Below are 15,942 nucleotides of genomic sequence, written 5' to 3' on the forward strand. Positions count from 1 at the left end.
AAAAACACCCCCCCCCCACCCTCCCACATCCCCCCAAAACCTGGGAGTGGAACTGTGGCTCTGAGACTTGAAGAGGGGGGATAAAGAGCTCTCTGTTTGCACAGTAAATATCATTCCCTTTGCATCACCTATGTTCTCATGTGGCAATTGATTTTATATTTGTTCAGCCCATCTTGGTGGTGGGATCTGTGCTACATCGAAATGAATGATAGTAAATTAATATTGAGAAGATAATAGAGATGGAAACATTTTAATATTTATAAAACTGAGAGTTTGGGCGGTGAAGTTAAGTCTTCCAGGTGTGGTCCCGTTCCTGTGTTTGCTGTCCATCATAGCACACAATAGCGATGCCAACTACAGTATGTCTTTTTCTAAGACATTTTATCAGTGACTCTTTTTTAAAAACTTGTATTAAATTCATTGACACTTACATTTTTATGTGTACATTTTAATGATACAAAATCTATATATGGCATTGTCTGCCCACCACCCTGAAGTTAAACCATCTTCCGTCACCATATATCAGGCCTTTTCTACCCCATCCCCCACACAGTTACCCTTTATTACTGTATTTAATAGAATTTTCTCTCAGCAGGTTTATTTGGCCATTTTAAAAATGGTTTAAAATAAATTACTTATTTAAAAATTTTTCTGTAATTATTTTTATTCGTAGGATGAACTTTCTGATGTTAGCCAAGGAGGATCTAAAGCTACCACCCCAGCATCAACAGCTGCTTCGGATGTGGCAGCACTTCCTACTGATACTCCCTTAAAGGAAGACACTGAAGGATTTGCGAAGGCTGCAGATACACCAAATAAGTCAGAGATAAGCAAGCATATTGAAGTACAAGTAGCCCAGGAAACTAGAAATGTATCAACAGGTACGTAACCCTGGTTCTTTACTTATTAGCAAAGTATTCAATAAATCCAGATGATGTGGGTATGAGAAAACTCATCATTGGGTTGTTGGTGCTTTTGACCTATAAAATAAATAAATAATTCATGCTGCTCAATTGTAAATAAGCTTAAAGAGGTGATGATTGAATACAGTTCTGGAGAGAAAACTGTTGGCGGTTGGAAGGGTGGAGGGCCTGAAAGGTGGTAGGAGGATACTGCTTTCTGCCCCCGCCTGAGAGCGTTCGTCTTTGTCTGTAGTCTCTCTGCATTGCACCCCTGGAACAGGAATGAGCACAGGGAGTCCTGGCCTAGGATACGCTGCACTCCGTCCCAAGAAATACAATAAAAACTTTGATTATTTTTTAGTTTCTCATGTTAACTGTTAATTGAATGTATAACATACTGTCTTACACTATACTTCCTAGAATCCACTCTTGAAAAAAAATATTTTATGATCAAACTGTGTATTTGCAACCACAGAAACAACAGAATTTTCATATTAGGGATAGTATATAATATACTTGTTATTTATGTCATCTTGTCCTTTCATTAGGCTCTGCAGAAAATGAAGAGAAGTCAGAAGTTCAAGCAATCATTGAATCCACTCCTGAGCTGGACATGGACAAAGATCTCAGTGGCTATAAAGGCTCAAGGTGCTGTAAATGTCAGATTAAGACATTGTATTCTTCTTTTCCCTCTTGTAGAAGTATACTGTTGTTCTCTGGTCTCTGACCGGACACAATGCGTTTAAATAAATGTCTTGCTGAAGAATGTTGGTATTTCTATTTTTGAAACTGGACTTGCACATGGCTTAAATGTTTTATAAGATGTTGCCTTTGCAGACTCAGGTATTAGGAGCGTGCTGAAGAACAGGGGAAAAAGGCAGCCAAAGGATATCCCATACATTGTGGAACTTCAGGAAACATAGAAGCAGGAGTGGGGAGTTAACAATTTGAGCAAACTTTGTCCCCTCTCCAGATCAGGACGAAGAGAATGTACTCCTTTCAGAAGTATAATGGTCTCATTACTGGGAGAAATTTATCTCAGATTACGTGGGGAGGATGTTTCATGGTGGGAAGAAAATGGTTATATATCATCTTAATCACGGTCATCTGAAATAGACTGATGTTCACGGATGTCAAACAGGGGCTAGTGCCTTTTAATTTCTTTTATAAATTTCATCCTTTAATTAATTAATAGTAACCATTAAAAATGCATGTTCTTTATTGATCACTGCTAGATATTGTGCAGTATGCAGTAGTGGTTGAAAGCATGAGCCTGGGGTAAGACTGTGTGGGTTCAAATCCTGCGTTGGATTTGAATCTGATTTGTAAGTTTTCTCATTCATCAAAGGAATTGATAGTAATACCTCAGATAGTTGTGAGAAGTGAATGAATCAGTGTATGTTAAATCACCGGCAAAGTGCCCAGTTCAGTAAATGTTAGCTAGTATTATCAACATCATTATTTTACATAATTCATTGTCTGATGCTCTGTGTCTGTTTTGTTCACACTTAACAACTTGTTCTTCATTTCCTGCCTGTAACATTTAAACTTGGCTTCCGTTATTCAGGGAGCTGTGCTGCGAGGAGGGAGGTCTGAGTCTTCCAGAGGATTGGACTGGGGCCTCCTCCTGCTTCTTCTGTTCTTCTGTCGCTTTCATCCCGTCCTTCCGCATTGTGTGCACCCCCCCCCCCCCCCCCCCCCCGCATGCTCCTGTCTGCAGACTGCCGGTTCCCTCACTCCTGGGCCTTGTGGCGATTTTGGCAGTTTACTGACATCCTCCCTAAACTCGACTGGCTTGGGTGTCCGTTTTCGCTTGTCTGTTAAATCACTTTCTACCCTCTGCCCATCTGTTTTCCATCTTACAGAATTTTGTTCTCATTTCATCTGCTCTAATTTCTTTTTCTATTCCCCCGTCCTGTGGGTCCTTTTTAATTCCTTTACTGTGACTTCAGTTCAATTTTGAGTTAATAGGTGATAAGTGACTGTATTTGGTTCACCATGTTTAATTGGAAAGCTTGCATAGATTCTTTGCGAATACTGTAACATTAATGTGCAAACACGCATGCATCTTCCCATTTCCCTCCTACAAACTCATACAAAAAAGGATTACATTAGACATAGTTTTCCTATTTTTTAAAAAAATAGCTTTATATAGTGGATTTCTTTACTTTATAAAACTTTATTTTAATGGTTTTAACTTTATATATATCCATAACTTATTTCATCTATGCCCTAGGCCTGGGCCTCCTCCTAACTCAGGTTGCTATAGTTATAACTATAGTTATAGTTTTATAGTGTTGCAACTATAAAAATGCTGCTGTGACTACCCCTCTTGTGACATGGTTTTTATAGGATATTTTCTTGACATTGAATTCTAGGCTTGGTGGGCGTGGGTATTTGCATTTAAAAGAAAACTAAAACAGCCATGCCCATTTATAACCAGGCAACATAGAACATAGTAGTTAAGGTCATGGATTCTGAAGCAAGACTGCCTGTTTGAATCCTGCCTCTTTCATTCATTTGCTAGATGATTTTGGAAAATTTCTTAACCTCTTCAGTTTCCTCTTCTGTAAAACCAGTATAATAGCAGCACCTATTTTGTAGAATAGGTGTGAGACTTCACCAAAGTAATATGTGTAAAGCGCTTAGAGATTGCCTGGGTCAGAAAAGAGTAGTGCTCTTAGCTGCCATCCTGTTTGCTGGGATCTCACTGCAAAAGCATTGTTTCTTTACTAGTTATTATCTCTGTGAAATTTAATGGGAGTTCCTTAGGAAACCTTTGAGAAATCTTTTAAAATCACATTTTGTATTACTTGTAAGTTATAGGTAAAAAAACTTTGGGAAACTTAGCCTATTGTATTCATTAGCACTTAAAAGTCTTTGTAGTATTTATTGATTTGGTTTTGTTATTTTTGTTGCACAGCACCCCCACCAAAGGCATAGAGAACAAAGCTTTTGATCGCAACACAGAATCCCTGTTTGAAGAACTGTCTTCAGCTGGCACAGGCCTAATTGGAGATGTGGATGAAGGAGCAGACTTACTAGGTATGATAGCTTATCTGAAAAAGTATCATACTGTTTTAAAAATAGATTTTTAAATGATTTAATTGAAAATTCCTTTACAATGTCTATAACTGCTTAGTAGTGCAGTTATTGTACCTTTAGCTAATTAAAGGGAATATATTCTTTGAGAACATGAAGGTTTTAAATGAAAGCATCTTTGTATATGGATATGCCTCAAATTGAGTTGCACTTAAATTTGTATTTCGGATCCACAGAACACAATGTATAGAATGTTTGCTGTTTTTTGAGACAGTGTTACACAGAAGGAACACAGTGATGTGTGTGTAGATGTATAGATTTATGGATAGTTAGTTCCTGACTCAACTAGGTTTCATTAAATTTTGTTAGCCTTGCCCTGGCCGGTGTGACTCAGTTGTTTGGAACATTGTCCCATAAACCGAAGGGTTGCGGGTTTGATTCCCAGTCAGGGCACATGCCTAGGCTGTGGGTTTGGCACCTGGTAGGGGCACTTGCAGGAGGCAGCCGATGTCTGTCTGTCTCTGTCTCTCTCTGTCTCTCTTCCCATCCCACCCCCTGCATCTCTCTCCCCTTCCCCCGCCCCCTCCCTTTCCTTTCTCTCTAAAATAAAATAAATTATGTTGACCTTAATTAAATGTGAAATTAAATACTTGGTTTTTCTCAGATTGCACTGATTTTCTGTTTTAGCTTTATGGGAAATGTAATAATTTAGCATGTGTGTTGTTGAAGAACACCTGGTTTGAAAAGAATAGTGCAGTGGCTCTTCTATTTATCTGGTGACCTTTGCCAGATAACTTAACCTCTCTGGGTCTTGGTTCCTTTGTGTGTAAAAGGAAGGGGTTGGACTCTGTTTCAGGGGTTGGGCAAACTGCAGCTCATGGGCCAAATCCAGCTTACCTCCCGTGTGTGTGAATAAAGTTTTATTGGAACAATGTCACACTCATTTGTTTATTGTCTGTAGTTGCTTTTGCACTGCAACAGAAGACTCAAGCAATCTGCAGCAGAGATCATATGGCTTCAAAGGCCTAAAATCTTCACCATCTGACCTTGTAGAGAGAGAGTTTGCTAACTCCTATTCTAGGTCATCTCTGTAAGGGCCCTTTCGACAGTAGTACATGACTCTGACTCATGTCAAATAGCTTTGGTGCGCCTGTTCTTACAACGTAAGACTTTACAGAAATTGAAAACCTTATAGCATTTTAAAATGTCTATGCCTCCATGTTAATTACTGATTACCAGTTATGTCCTTGACAATTTGAAGTATTCTTCTGAAGGAAACATATGTTCTATATAAACAGAGCTTCTAATCTATCTAGTAAGAGATTGAAAGTATATAAATAAAAGTATTTTGTGTTAGACATGGACTCCCGTTGTTGAAGTCTAAGAGAGGTAAAACATGGGAACTGAGTGAGTTTGCATTTCTCAAGAAGGGCCAAAGGGTTAATTCATAAATAATACTCAGTTTTTACAAACAAGCAAAATATAACTGAAGACACTGAAATTGAGAACAGGCTGACAGTGACCAAAGGGGAGAGGGCAGGGAATTTCAGGGGAAAAGGGTGAAGGGTTTGCAGGAACAAGTATAAAGGACACATGGGCAATAACGGGGCCGGGGGGGGGGTAGGGGAGGGAAGTGGGGAGGGCAGGGATGTTGGGCTAGGGTGGGGGAAAAGGCAGAAAACTGTACTTGAACAACAATAAAAACAAAATACTCAATTTTTATGTTTAAATTTATGCTTTAACTTTATTTAATATTAAATTATGCATGAAAAGTTCCTTTAAGATTTGATTGGTTTAAGAAACTGACTCCCTGGCAAAATTGAGGGGCAGATGTAAAAAATGCTAGAAAGGAGAATTTTTAAATGTTTAAATTTAGATTCAAATTTCTACATAGTAAAATTCATTCTTTGGTGAGTATTTTGAGTTTTGCCAATGCATAGAGTTGTATAGCCACCACCAGAATCATATACATCACCCCAAAAATGTCCTTCATGCTGCCCCATTGAATTAACTGGAATGAAGTAATTTTTAATGTAGTTTGTACACTCTGCTGTCTCACTGTCCAATATTGAGTAATCTAATTTTTGAATATGTTAGCCCAAACTTTTTTTTTATAAAAAGTTAAAAAGTCACATAGTACTTAGAAATAATTGTGGTCTTTTAAAATCAGATATTTTCTGAAAGCTTTCATCTTTAAGACAAAAATGTAAGCATAGCAAATAGGTTAAAAGCAAAATTATAACACTGTGCTTTCCTTTCCACTTTGAAAATAAGGAATAGACCATAAACTACTATCTTTTTTCTTTTGCAGATATTGATATATTTATTTCTAGAATGTTTCAAATCAGAAGATTTTAAAGTATTACCATAAGTGTAGCAGCTTATGCCTACATGAACCCTTTTGGTCAGAGCTGGTAAACGGAATTTCCAAGGCGATTGTTTGTTCATGGCTGCCCTCCCGTGCAGTTCAGTGCCAGCACCTGAGGTCTAGCGCTCACTAAGTGGAACATAGCTAAACTCACAAAATTGTGTCCCGAGTTGCAGTAATTGGACTTGGGTTGATAAATAAGTAGGTGTAGGGGTCCCCTACCCCCCTCTCTAAAAGTAAATACATAAAATTTCTATAACTCATTATTCATTTTTCTAATTGTATTATTATAAAACTCTTTTCTTGTTTAAGGATATAAAATTTTTGTGCTGTTATTCATGTACTCAGTGCTTATATGACTTTTTTCCTGATTTTAATAATTTAAAAGACGTGACCCCTCACAATTTGACCTTTATCTTGATTGGTGTCTCATCCCCTGACTTTCTCATTTTTGTTTACCCCTTCTTCCATTCACTCTAGTCACTTATTCCTCATGGTCACGTTCTAGAACTTAGAAATCATACTTTCATGCACCCTTATGTTGGGATTTTCTTTCTCTTGATTATTTCTTTATTTTGTACTTCTCCATCTTTGTTAACTTCTTCTATTATCATTTAAACATATTCAGGTCTTTACCACTTACAAATAAAAATACTGCCCTGACTGGTGTAGCTTAGTGGGTTGGGCATCATCCTGCAAACCGAAAGGTCACCAGTTGATTCCCAGTCAGGGCACATGTCTGGGTTGTGGGCCAGGTCCCCAGTTGGGGGCGTGTGACAGGCAACCAATTGATGTTTCTTCCTCTCTGCCTCAAAAATAAATAAATAAATAATTTTTAAAAAATAAAAACAACACTGCCCTCCTCTAGCTTCAGTAGACACAACCCTATCACTCACTCTTCTCCCATTTCTTGTCCCACTTGTATGCAGCAATACCAGTGAGGTGTCTGTTATGTGCTTGGTAGAACTCTAGATGCTGTGATACATCAGTGAACAAAACGCCCTGGCTGGTGTGGCGAGTGGATTGAGCCCCAGCCGACGAACCAAAAGGTCCCTGGTTCCATTCCCAGTCAGGGCACACGCCTAGGTTACGGGGAACCCAGGTCCCTGGTTGCAGGCATGTGAGAGGCAGCCAATCGATGTATCTCTCACACATTGATGTTTCCCTCCCTCTCTTTCTTTCTCCCCTACCTGTCTCTAAAAGTAAATAAATAAAATCTCTTTAAAAAGCAGTATTGACAACTTCTTTAAAAAAAAAAAAGAAAAGGCTTCTTAGAAGTGTGGCTACTTTTAAATGGCAGGGTCTCGCAAGTCCCACTTGCACCTTGGCCAAGTGCAGTCTGAGTGAGCGCTCTACGCTACACTCGCCGTGCCTGGAACAGCCTTCTTGTGTGCTGTATCCAGCGGTTCCTTCCCAGTTCTTTCACGTGACTTCTCAAATAGCATTTGCCTTTAAAACTGTCTTTGCTGGTTTTTGTGATATCAGACTTTCCTGCGTTCTTTTCTGCCTCTGACTGTTCCTCTTTAGGGGGCTTTGCAGGCTCCTCTCTCTGCCCATCTTTCAAATGTCGATGTTCCTGCCCCAGGCTGCTTCTTTGGGACATTTATGTGCTCTTGTTTCTTGGCTTTCACGTCTAATTGTTCCAAAGGTGTAATTTCCATCCAAGATCTTTTTCTAGAGCCCCAGACCATCACTTTCAAACAGCCCATAGGCAGCTCTTAAGATGATTGCTAGAGCTTTATATTTGATATGTCTAAAATTCTGTCCCCTAAGGTTCTTCCTGTACCAACTTGTAGTAACTCGGTGAGTGAATGACCTCACCATCCACTCAGTTCTTCCTTCTAAATCTCTCCTTTTTTCCTAATAACCAATCACAAAGAACTGTTTGCCCCCTTTCTTTTAAAAAAAGAAATACATATATCTGCCTCCATCTTGCCTCTGCTTAAATAGCCCATCCTCCTCTGGGAATTCTGTCTTGATCCCCTACTTAAGGTTTAGTTGTCCCTGAAATGTATTTCCATAGCACTGCATTTTATTTATTATGCCACTCTTCATACTTTACTGTAATTTTTTAAAATATATTTTATTGATTATGCTATTACAGTTGTCCCATTTCCCTGCTTCATTCCCTTCCACCCTGCACACCCTCTCCTACCCACATTCACCCCCTTTAGTTCATGTCCGTGTGTCATAAGTTCTTTAGCTTCTACATTTCCCATACTATTCTTGCCCGCCCCCTGTCTATTTTCTACCTGCTGTCTATGCTACTTATTCTCTGTACCTTTTCCCCCTCTCTTCTCCTCCCACTCCCCTGTTGCTGACCTTCCATGTGATCTCCATTTCTGTGGTTCTGTTCCTGTTCTAGTTGTTTGCTTAGTTTCATTTTGTTTTAGGTGTGGTCGTTAATAATTGTGAGCTTGCTATCATTTTACTATACGTGTTTTTTATCTTCTTTTTCTTAGATAAGTCCCTTTAACATTTCATAAAATACGGGCTTGGTGATGGTAAGCTCCTTTAACTTGACCTTATCTGAGAAGCACTTTATCTGTCCTTCCATTCTAAGTGAAAGCTTTGCTGGATAGAGTAATCTGGGATATAGGTCCTTGTCTTTCATGACTTGGAATACTTCTTTCCAGCCCCTTCTTGCCTGCAAGGTCTCTTTTGAGAAATTAGCTGACATTCTGATGGGAACTCCTTTGTAGGTGACTGTCTCCTTTTGCTGCTTCTAGGATTCTCTCCTTCATTTTAATCTTGGCTAATGTAATTATGATGTGCCTTGGTGTGTTCCTTCTTGGGTCCCACTTCTTTGGGACTCTCTGAGCTTCCTGGATTTCCTGGAAGTCTATTTCCATTGCCAGATTGGGGAAGTTCTCCTTTATTATTTGTTCAGATAACTTTTCCACTTGTTGCTCTTCCTCTTCCCCTTCTGGTACCCCTATAATTCGGATGTTGGAATGTTTAAAGATGTCCTGGAGGTTCCTAAGGCTCTCCTCATATTTTTGAATTCTTGTTTCTTCCTTCTTTTCTGTTTGGTTGTTTCTTCCTTCATTCTGGTCCACTCCATTGATCTGAGTCCCAGTTTCCTTCCCATCACTATTGGTTCCCTGTGCATTTTTCTTCATTTCACTTATTGTAGCCTTCATTTGTTCATCTAATTTGCAACCAAATTCAACCAATTCTATGAGCATCCTGATATGCAGTGCTTTGAACTTTGCATCTGATAGGTTGGCTATCTCTTCATCACTTAGTTTTACTTTTTCTGGAGCTTGGATCTGATCTTCTGTTTGGGATTTTTTTTTTTTTTTTTTTTTTTTGGTCTTGATGTACCTGTTACGTGGTGAGGGGTGGAGCCTTAGGTGTTCACCGGGGTGGGGGCAACCCAGTCAGTGGGTTGTGATGCATTATGTGGGGCAGAAGTCCGAGACGGAACAGTGGCAATTGCTCCACTCTCCGTGGGATTTCAGTTCTTTCCACCACTTCCCACAAGCAAACTGGGCCCTTCTGGTGCTGATTCCTGTGTGGGTGGACTTGTGTTTGTTTTAGGACCCTGTGGGTCCCTCCAACAAACTCTCCTGTGAGACTGGGAGTAGGTCCCGGCACTTCAACCCCCACAGGTGTTTTCACTCAGTGTTTTGAGGCTTTATTTCCCAGCGCTGGGACCTTGGGTTGCGCGGTCTGTCTTGCTCCCCAGTTTCACTTGGTTTATCAGCACGAGAATGTGGGACTGCCCGGTCAGCCGCCTTGTGTATTGCACCCCACTCCACAATCGCAGCCTCACTCGGTCTGCCCACTGCCACCCCGCACCTGGGGTCTCTCAGCCGGCTGCGCCCCCAAGATTCACCTAATGCAGTCTTGCTTGCCCAAGTCTGTCAGCTGCTGCCTTGCGTGCCTGGGGTCCACAAGCCACTGCTTTTTTTTGCCATGACCCCTCTCCTCCTGACCTCCGACTCGGCCCCTCCTACCGGTCTGGATGAATGTGTTTATTTTAACCTCTTGCTTGTCGGACTTCATAGAGTTCAATTTTGTCAGTTCCTGTTGTTATTTTGTTTTAAAATTACTGTTGTCCTTATTTTAGTTGTGCGAGGAGGCATAGTGTGTTTACCTACGCCTCCATCTTGGCTGGAAGTTACTTTACTGTAATTTTTTGTGTGCCTGCCTCCTTGAATAGACTATATGTGACCAAGACAACTGTGTCTTTTGCTGACTATTGAGTCTTCAGTACATTGCACAGCAACTAAGTGGATGGATTCCTACATAGTTCTACCAATTTTGTTTCACCTCTAAATCTGTGATTTTTCTCCTGTTGGAGTTAAAACTCCTTTACTGGAGAATTTGTGAGGCATCAGTATACTTTTGGGAAAATGCCCATATAGAACTAGATAAGATTGTGTGTACTTCCTCAGGAGATTAACAGATAATTCGGAAGCCCACCTATGGACTAACATGAGACTCAAAGCTAAAATCCAAATGAGATACCTGAGAAAACTGTCAGGCAGTTTTTTTACTTGTTTTAATAGTAAAGTTTCCAGATATGTTAGACCTAAGTTTATGCTTGGTTGAAGTCTTGAATAGAAATGGGGCTACTTCAAGTTATGTTTTTCTTTTGGTTACAAATTAGTGTTTATTGAATATTTTAAAGTGAAACTTTTGGACAAACAATTCTTTTGATATGTTAAATTTATGAACTAGATTTTTAAGAGAATTTTCATTGGAAGTGTGAAAACTTTAGAAACTACATTATAGGATATGATTCCCATATATCTCAATTTTTTATATTTAAAACATTTACCTTTTATTGTGTTTAGTTAATGCACATCTTTTCAATTTTATTGTCTTCTCTCTCTCATTTTGAAATAAATGAGTGTAGATCTTACTTTCTGAAAACGATCTAATTGAGATTATCTTTCATTTTTCTCTTGGGCTGCTTACCCAGGAGAATATTCTGGTGTGTATGCTTTTAAATACTTTAATATGCTGCTTTCTAAGCTAGGTGTTCTTGGCTGCTGTTCTCATTTAATGCTTTCTCGTCATTTTTTTTTCTGCTTAGCTATTTTTTTGTGTCTTGCATATATTTTCAGCTTTTATGCTTATCTCCCTGTATACTTGAGAGTTTATAGCAAACATAGTCATTGTATAAACTTTTAAAAGCAAATCTAAACTTTATTTCTTCTGATTCTGTAGCTTTATTGAAAAGTTAACATTAGTGTTTAAAGCAAGTATTTCAGCATATCTTGCCAAATTTTATTTTGGGATTGGAATATTAAAACTTTTTTGCTTTTTCTATATCTTTGGTTTTGGAGAATCTAGAGAGATAATTAAATAAGCACTATTTCTAATATTAAATTCTTTATGGTATAAGTATCTTGATCTTTGAGAATATTTCGGATAATTATAATACGGACAAAATATGAGTCCATATGTGAGAACTGAATTTTTAGCATTTCTATTTGAAATATTTTAAATATTACCTTTTTTTTAAATAAGGGGATATGTTAATTCCTTTACATAGTCTTCTTTAGAAATATTTTCTCCTGTTTAGCTGGTTATGAATATTACTTACTCCATTGTATGTGATTTTCTAACATTAACTTAGGGTTAAGTGAGCTAAACTTACTATGGTCTTGGTTTTGTTTTTCTTTGCTTTCTTTGTTTTTGAGACTTTTTGAGATGTATTTCCTAGTGTGTTCTTTATTTCTTCTGTTTCTTATGAGAAATAAGTTAAATATCTTTCTTTTCCCTAAAGATCACTACTCTTGATCTTGCATTGAATGCTCTACCTGCCTACCTTATAGTGCTCATTAAATTGCTAAACACAATTCTGTAAAGTGACAACTGAACATTATCATTTCAGATGTTACACTTTGAAGGAAACTTATTGATCTGGGGTTTTCAATCTCATTACATTCAATTTATTATGCAAAGGATTGGTAAAGCATTTTTTAGGTGTAAGCTATCAGAGCCTCCTTATGAATGAAGGAAATCGTTGTAGTATCTGTCTTACATCATTATGCACTAGGTCATGTAACGTTGTGATTCCAGATGTTTTTCATATCATGCATAAAACTTTACAGATTAATGATCTATTTTCATGCTGTTTCTTACATAAAACATTTCTTGTTCTTTGTTTTTGCTTTACATGGAATGCATGGGCTTTAAGACCATAATTTCTTTGGTAAGGTTTCATCTGCATTGGGGTTTCGTCTTTCTCTGGCCCTGTTTCTGCCAATTCTCTATGAATAAGGCTTGCTTTTTAGGGAAAAACCTAAAATACCAGCCTGTGATTTGGAAATGATTTCTGATCCATATTAATGCTGTTCCTTCCCCCTCCCCCCATGCTGCTACATTTTAGAATATTTGGCAGAAAAGTCTTGATCCTTTTGAAATATTCTGAGAACATAGAGACTAAGGGTTATAAGGCATTGGCTAACAAAATCTTTAGCTTTGTTTTGTGGTGGAAAACTATAGTTTTGTAATCCACTTAAGTAGTTATATCAAATGGAATTATAGACAAAATGAGATTACTAAAGGAGATACAATATAAAATCAAATTTACAACTATAGCTTATAAACTTAGATAATTTTTGATAAGTTTATTTTCAAAGTTTTTATCTTTTTTTCTTTTGCTAGGTATGGGTCGTGAAGTTGAGAATCTTATATTAGAAAATACACAACTGTTGGAAACCAAGTAAGTATATATAAAATTTTAATAATGAAGAAAACATACTGAATTTTCTTCTTGTCCAAGTCATTGACACATCTTCAGTTCAACACAGTGCTAATGCAGCCTCGCTACCCCGCCCCTTCCCCTTTCTCTGTGTGTGGGCTCGTGCACGTCCGCACACATTCACGGGCAGACACACAGGTCACAGGACCTAATTTCGCAGATGAGCAGTTTTCGTTGCTCAGTTGTGTGCAGATATTCTCCCCACTTTATAAGCATTCATGTTCTGGATGTGTCCTATGTGTGTTTTGCTCTTTCCTGAGGATGTCTGTCTTCTTGCCTCTTTTCCTGGAGTTTCTTTTATTTCTGCATAAATGTCTTGCTCTATCCCCAGCCCACCTCTTCAGAGTTCCCCAACATAGTTGTAGGTTCCCAGGTACAATTAGTGTGGTCTCAGGTCCTCAGACACAGTGGAGTCTTGTTTAGTGGGGGGAGGTTCTGTCATCTGGAAAACATCAGGGCCCGCTGTTAACTCGTTGTGTCAGAGCAACTTTGGAACATTTGTGTACATCCAAAACAATATGTCTATAATGAGGTCATATGCCCACTGCACCCAAAAGAAATTAGATCTTAGATTTTTTTTCTAGTTTAGACATTTTCTCATTCATTATTAAAATTAAATATAAGGATTCATTTTACATTATTGATTAGGTAATATCTTCAGAACTTATTAATAATAGAACTCTATGGTTGTTATCAGACCATTGACTTGTTTCTTTTTAACTTTATCTACAAGTAACATCAGGTAGAATGCCTTTGAAGTATTCAGTTATTCACCTTTATGATTGTGTATTTAGTCTACAAGAGAACAAGCTGAAAGATGGAAAGAATATTCATTTGTAATGACGCGCTTGAAATATGTGTTTCTTAGAAATGCTTTGAATGTAGTGAAGAATGATTTGATAGCAAAAGTGGATGAACTGACCTGTGAGAAAGATGTGCTGCAAGGGGAGCTGGAGGCTGTGAAGCAAGCCAAACTGAAGCTAGAGGAAAAGAACAAAGAACTGGAGGAGGAGCTGAGGAAGTAAGTTTTCACTTTGCTACTCTAAACCTGTCTTTGCCGGTGGGCCTCCAGGGGTACAAGGATAACCCAGAGACTGCTGCTGTCGGCCCTCTTGCAAACCAAGAAGGGCCAAGAGCTGCCTGGGGTGGGCCAAAGTGCCCATCTGAGTGCCCCTGCTGTGATCACGCCTCTCCATTTACTGAATATCAGCATTTTTGTGTGTTTGTCATGATGCGAAAAAAGTAAGAAGAACTGTTCAAATTTGCTAAAGGAAATTAGAAACATTTATTATTTTCTTTCACCCAGCCATCTTTTTTTCCTCCCCTGCTTGGGGAGGAAAGGTGGTGGATCTCTCAAAGGAGAAGGCCCCAGCCATCTTTAATACCCGTTTTGTTTTGTTTTGTTTTTTCCTGGTACAGTGCTGTGATTTTCCTAACGCGTTCCTCTAAATCAAGGCAGCTAAGTAAAGGCTCTGTTTGGAAACAGGAAAATAATCATTTAGTGGTGGTTAAATTTTTTTACCTACTCTTCATTCTTTGAAAAGATGAACTCAACTCATATAACATGTTCTGTTTTTTCTCCCCGCTAGAGCTCGTGCAGAAGCTGAAGATGCAAGGCAAAAAGCAAAAGATGATGATGATGTAGGTTTACGGTTTTGGACTCATTTTCTTGCCTTATGATATTTTGATTTTGGGGCGGAAGTCTTGCTAATTAAGCTTTGGATAAAGTGTTATAAAGATTTTTTTAAGAAGTCACAAGGCACGTTTGTGGGCAGGGATAGCATGGCTCGTGCTCCCACGGGGTATCTGAATGCAGAGAAGCTCTCAGGGCATCTCCTGTGATGTGCGTGTTTTCCCCGGGGCTCTGCTCTGTGCGCGTTCAAGCACGTGGACCAACTGGGACATTTTTTCAGGGTTTTTTTTTTAATTTTTGTTTGGCTTCATATTTTGACTTAGAAATACAAAAGCTAAATAATACAAATTGTTTAACAACATTAAATATAAAACGATGAAGTCTAGCAAGTAAAACTAGGCCACTAGCACATAATGTTGTCAACATATTTAAATACAAAAGAATAAATACAGTGGCACCTCAGAACTCGCCATTAATTCATTCAGAACTTGTGACGAGTGCCGAACAGTGAAGCACTCTCTCTTGCGGGGCGGCGTTGTGGCTCATAGAACTTCTAGCAAGTGCCATGAGTCCCCGGCAAGCGCCGAGTGCTAAAACTTTCTTTCCTAGCAAAATGCTTTGAGTACCGGGTTTGATGAGTTCTGAAGCTGATAGTTGCCAGAGTATGACTCTATGAGCTAATTGCCAATATTATTAGCATACTAGCTCTTCTTTTGGTAGCTATGTTATCTTTCCTGTAACAGGTGTTTGCTACTTAAGCATCAGTCTTGAGGTATATGGATGTACTGGACAGAATGATTAATTGGTACCCCCTTCGATCTCTTATTTGTTTTTTAATATGGTATTTGATATATAAAAATAAATATGTAATATAACTAAGTTATGAATAGCAACATAATGAATTAGCATTATAAATCCACTACCCAACCTGAGAAATAGAACATTTTCAAACATTGAAGCTACCTTGTGCTTCTCCCTGCCAGAGGAATCTGCTGTCCTGTATTCATCATTTTCTCACCTTAACTAAAAATAATTTTGTCATACCATATATATGTATGCATACAAAGTATGGTTTAGTTTTCATTGTTTTTGCTTTTTATACTGTATTTAGTCTGGAAGACTTGTGTCTTTTACTCAGTATTATGTTTTTGATATTCACCTGTGTTGTATTTAGTACGGGTCATTCATGTTCACTGCTTTATAATATATCCCATTATATGAATATACTACAGTGTGTGTACCTTTTCCTGTTAGTGAACGTTTAGGTTGTTTT

The 15,942-nt window shown here is 38.4% G+C and overlaps 1 protein-coding gene across 14 annotated transcripts in view; it reads left to right on the top strand.

Annotated features, from left to right (window-relative positions):
- Positions 1–15,942, top strand: part of SPAG9 (sperm associated antigen 9) — a 113,969-nt gene that overhangs the window by 69,150 nt on the left and 28,877 nt on the right. For 6 of the 14 annotated variants that reach the window (XR_004904900.1, XM_036033728.1, XM_028522104.2 and 3 more), the window contains 8 exons: positions 674–881; positions 1,451–1,550; positions 3,826–3,947; positions 11,246–11,257; positions 12,470–12,484; positions 12,940–12,997; positions 13,905–14,057; positions 14,626–14,677. Coding sequence is in view for 13 of the 14 variants with exons in the window: in XM_036033728.1 (XP_035889621.1) it covers positions 674–881; positions 1,451–1,550; positions 3,826–3,947; positions 11,246–11,257; positions 12,470–12,484; positions 12,940–12,997; positions 13,905–14,057; positions 14,626–14,677 (720 nt within the window). In the remaining variant the exon portion in view is untranslated. The remainder of the gene's footprint in view (positions 1–673; positions 882–1,450; positions 1,551–3,825; positions 3,948–11,245; positions 11,258–12,469; positions 12,485–12,939; positions 12,998–13,904; positions 14,058–14,625; positions 14,678–15,942) is intronic. The other 8 variants (XM_028522103.2, XM_028522105.2, XM_028522109.2 and 5 more) reach the window with 3 other exon arrangements.

The sequence above is a fragment of the Phyllostomus discolor genome, chromosome 8 (genome assembly GCF_004126475.2).
Source record: "Phyllostomus discolor isolate MPI-MPIP mPhyDis1 chromosome 8, mPhyDis1.pri.v3, whole genome shotgun sequence".
NCBI classification, from domain to species: Eukaryota; Metazoa; Chordata; class Mammalia; order Chiroptera; family Phyllostomidae; genus Phyllostomus; species Phyllostomus discolor.